The 3,810-nt window shown below is 67.2% G+C and overlaps 3 protein-coding genes across 3 annotated transcripts; 1 reads left to right on the forward strand and 2 right to left on the reverse strand.

Annotated features, from left to right (window-relative positions):
• Positions 1–598: 598 nt before the first annotated feature.
• MICPUCDRAFT_60178 (uncharacterized protein) lies at positions 599–1,294 on the forward strand (the record flags this gene model as incomplete). The annotated part of the gene is made up of 1 exon (XM_003060359.1): positions 599–1,294. The coding sequence occupies one exon, from the start codon at positions 599–601 to the stop codon at positions 1,292–1,294; it is 696 nt and encodes a 231-aa protein (XP_003060405.1).
• A 251-nt stretch (positions 1,295–1,545) lies between these two features.
• MICPUCDRAFT_49651 (NURF complex component) lies at positions 1,546–3,162 on the reverse strand. Its single transcript, XM_003060655.1, has 2 exons — positions 2,869–3,162; positions 1,546–2,697 (listed from the first exon to the last, which is right to left on the reverse strand). The coding sequence occupies exons 1-2, from the start codon at positions 3,124–3,126 to the stop codon at positions 1,678–1,680; spliced, it is 1,278 nt and encodes a 425-aa protein (XP_003060701.1). The 5' UTR covers positions 3,127–3,162; the 3' UTR covers positions 1,546–1,677.
• A 334-nt stretch (positions 3,163–3,496) lies between these two features.
• On the reverse strand, positions 3,497–3,778 carry MICPUCDRAFT_60180 (uncharacterized protein; the record flags this gene model as incomplete). The annotated part of the gene is made up of 1 exon (XM_003060656.1): positions 3,497–3,778. The coding sequence occupies one exon, from the start codon at positions 3,776–3,778 to the stop codon at positions 3,497–3,499; it is 282 nt and encodes a 93-aa protein (XP_003060702.1).
• Between the last annotated feature and the right edge of the window lie 32 nt (positions 3,779–3,810).

Here is a 3,810-nt window from a genome sequence, read left to right on the forward strand (position 1 = left end):
GGTAGGGAGGGGCGTCGGCGTCGGCGTCGGCGTCGGCGCGCGCGCGAGGAGAGGAAGGAGAGAGGCGCGGACGGACGCGCGAGGCTTTGTTGGCACCCCCAACGGACAGGTCGATCCGCGCCCGGCGTCGCGGTCGCGGTCGCGACGCGGGCGGGCGTCGTCGCGCGCACCTGGAACGTGTTCGCCCATCCCGGGAGCGTGTTCAGCGCCTCGAGCTGGTCCTCCGGGATCGTGACTTCGCGCGCGAACGCGACCGAGTCCCACGCGGTCGTCGCGGACGGCATCTCGCGCAGAGTACCGCCGCTCGGCCGGTCCCAGAGGCTACTGGTCGAGTCCTCTTCTTCGAACGGCCGGCCGGGTCGTCCGCGGCCTCGAACGCGGGCGCGCGACGCGTATCCGAGGTTGGCGCCTCCCTCGCGCGGCGCGCTCGCGACGAGATGCGCGCTCGATGTCGCGTGCTCGACGTCGCGCGCGCGAGTCTGAGCGAACGAATACAAATTCTTCTCGTTCGTTGCGCCGACGCGACGCGTTGTTGATGACTGCCGACGAAATCATCAGTTCGCCCCGCGCGCGCGTCGACCCCCGGACGCGCGCGACGATGCCCCGCGAGGCCACGGTCGCGACGCTCGCGCGGTCCAAGACGCCGCTGTCGCACTTCCCCGAGTTCGCCGCGCTCAAGGCGGAGCTCAAGGAGCTGCGAGACGCCGCGGAGCGAAAGGAATCGCGCGAGGCCAAGGCGCTGAGGCGTCGGCTGACGGAGCAATCGGAGCGCCAGGCTGCGCTCTCGGACGCGTTCACGTCGCTCTCGGACGCGATACTCGACGAGATGGAGACGCTGAAGCGCGAGATGCGCGAGCTGCGCGCGGACCAGGAGGCGACCGCGCGATGGCGACGCGCGACGACGCGCGACGTGAGGGCGCTCGAGGAGGAGGCGCGCGCGTCCGTCGTCCGTCGCGGAGCCGAGGAGATGGGGGAGAGCAGCCCGCCCGCGAGCCGTCTGGAGCAGCTCTGCGGCGTGGAGGACCGCGTCGAGGCGCTGACGCGGCGCGTGGAGGCGTGCGAGGCGGAGGCGCGAGACGCGAGCGCGCGGAGGGTGGACGACCTGGACCTGACGCGCGCGGCGTTGGAGGCGGCGCGGCGAGACCAGGCGCGTTCTATTATCATGACTGGTTCCCGTGCGACCGCGTCGGCGCGGTGCACGCCGTTCCTTGAGGACTTTTGCCGGCGCGCGTTTCTCTCCGCCCACCCCACGGTATCATCGCCCGACCGCGATGCCTTTCAACTCCGCTTCTGACGTCTTTCAACTCCACCCCGACGTCGCTTTGAACGATGGAATGAACGGCTCTCAGCGCGTCGTCGACGCCGGCGCGAGGCGCGCGGAGCGGCGCGCGGACGAGCTCGACGAGCGCTTGCGGGCGCTCGCGGCGTTCGCGGAGGAGACGCGCGCGGCGGTCGTGGAGCAGGGGCGGTACAGCGAGTGCGTGGGGGAGTCCGTGCGGGTGTTGCGGCGCGCGATGGCGACGGGGGGACGAGGAGAAGGCGACTGAGGCGTCGAATCGGATCGAATCGAATCGGATCGAATCGAATCGAATCGTATCGAATCGAATCGAACGTCGTCAGTCTCCGATCGTCGCAACACTAGTAGTCTACACCCGGCCGATATCGCTTCACCGCTCGTCACTTCTTCCCGTCGTCCTTGTCCAGGTCGAGCCCTTTATCGTCCAGGTAGATGTTCTCCGCCATCTGCCAGATCTGCAGGATGTTATCCTCCGCGACGGACGCGACGACCATGTCGTCGTTTCCGTTCCACGCGAAATCGGAGATCTTGCTGGTGTGCCCGCCGTGGATGAACATCAGCTCCGGCGGGCCGTCCTCCGCGTCCTCCGGGGTCTGCTCGTCCCCGATCCTGCTCAGATCCCACACCATGAGCCTCCTGTCCGCGCCGCACGACGCGAGGTACGTTTCGTTCTTCGGCGACCATCCGATCTGGAACACCTCCTCGGTGTGGTTCGAAAACGTGTGCAGACGGTTCGACAAGTTCCGAATGTCGAAGATCGCGACCGTCTGGTCCGCGCTCCCGGTCGCGAGGACGTACTCGTTGAACGGGTTAAACGCGAGGCAGTTCACCTCCGCGTCGTGCGCGTTGACGCTCTGCAGCGTCGCCTCCTTCGCCGGCTTCCGCGTGTCCCACAGCAAAAGCTGCTTGTCGTCGCCGACGCTTCCGAACATGTGCTCGTGCGTGGAGTGCCACGCGACGTCCTCGACGACGCCGAGGTGCCCTTGGTAGATTTGCAGCGCGTCGACCGTCTTCGCGCCCTCCCCGAGCGGGCCTTGAACGTCCCAGAGGCAGATCTGCGCGTCGTCGCTGCCGGAGAGCAGACGCCCTTCTTTGAACGGCGACCACGATAAGCCGTACCCCTCGGTCTTGTGCCCTCTCAGGCGGAGATCGGGCGCGCACCCGCCCTCCGCGGGAGGTTTCGACGGGTGCTTCGCGTAATCGAACAAGTACACGTCCGCGGAGACGGTCTTCGTCGCGAGAAGGAACGGGTTATGCGGGCAGTACCTCGCGCGGTTCACCTCGCCGTCGTGGTTTATGAGCTGCGTGACTTGGACCTTTCCCGCGGCGCTTCCGAAGCCGCCCACCTCGCCTCTCTCGTTCTCCTGGCGGCTGTCGATCTCCGCGTCCTCGAGAGGGAGCTGCGTTTTGTGAAGAAGGTTGGGGAGGGAGGGGAGGGGGGTCAGATCTCGCGTTCGTTCGCCGATTTAAAAAAAGACGCGCGGCGCGGCGGGCCGTGCCAACCCTACGGAGGGAGGCCCGCGCGCGGGATCGACGCGATCGACGCGAGAGGCGGCACCGCGCGCGCGCACCTGCACTTCCGCGATCATGAGATAGTTCTGCTCGTTCTCGCTCGTGTGCGTCCCCAGGATGAGCTTCTGGACGCTGTAGTCCTTCCCGCTCGGCTCGACGCGATCGGGAAGCCACTGCACGGTGAGCGACGGCCACTCCAGCGCGTGCGTGACGACGAGATCGTACAAGAACGGCGTGTTCTTCTTCCATATCTTGTACTCCTCGGAGACGAGCCTCTCCTCGAGCTCGTCGGGGAACTCATCGTCTTCCTTGCCCATCGTGATCGTGCCGTGTGCGTGCGAGCGCGGCGGGATCGATCGAGTGACGACGCGTCGAGACGCGAGGACGACGAGAGAGAGAGGAACCGCCGGCGGGTTCAAAAACCAACTCGAGCTCGAGTGATTGGTATCGATAACGTCGAAATAAAACGCAGTCTCGTCGTCGGCCGGCGCCGGCTCGCCGCCGACCCACGGCCGCCTATTCGCCGTCGCCGACGCCGTCCCCCCCGCCCCCGCGCGCCCTCTCATCCCTCCGCCGCCTCCGCGCCGACGTCGCCGCGTCGTTCACGCCCGGCACTACGGTCCCCCCTCTCGTCTGAGGGTCGTTCCATACAAAAAATGTTCATCGGTCAGTTGAAAGGGGATGCGATCAAATGTTGAAACCGAGCGGTGGGTCACTTTTGTATAGACGCACCTGATCCCCGCGCGGCCGCGGGATGGGCTTCACGAGCGCCCTCGCCACCGCGCGCTCCGTCGCGCGCTCGTCGTCGTCCGAGTCCAGAAGCTCTCGAACGCGTCTCCTCTGCTCGTCGTTCCCGGCCGCGTCGAACTTGATCCGCGCGGTCGGCGTGAGCACGAGCTGCACGTACGCGACGGCGACGAGAAGGAACGCGAGCGCGACGAGTTGCGGGACCAAGAGGCTCGCGTCCATCGGCGACGGCGCGTACGGCGCGGCGGCGGTTG

The sequence above is a fragment of the Micromonas pusilla genome (genome assembly GCF_000151265.4).
Source record: "Micromonas pusilla CCMP1545 genomic scaffold MICPUCscaffold_8, whole genome shotgun sequence".
Classification (NCBI taxonomy): domain Eukaryota; kingdom Viridiplantae; phylum Chlorophyta; class Mamiellophyceae; order Mamiellales; family Mamiellaceae; genus Micromonas; species Micromonas pusilla.

Bases quoted from the DNA above. Each gene is read 5' to 3' on its own strand.
- MICPUCDRAFT_49651 (XM_003060655.1), bottom strand. From the start codon at position 3,126: ATGGGCAAGGAAGACGATGAGTTCCCCGACGAGCTCGAGGAGAGGCTC. The intron at 2,698-2,868 runs GTGCGCGCGCGC...CACAAAACGCAG, and splicing joins TCATGATCGCGGAAGTGCAG to CTCCCTCTCGAGGACGCGGA.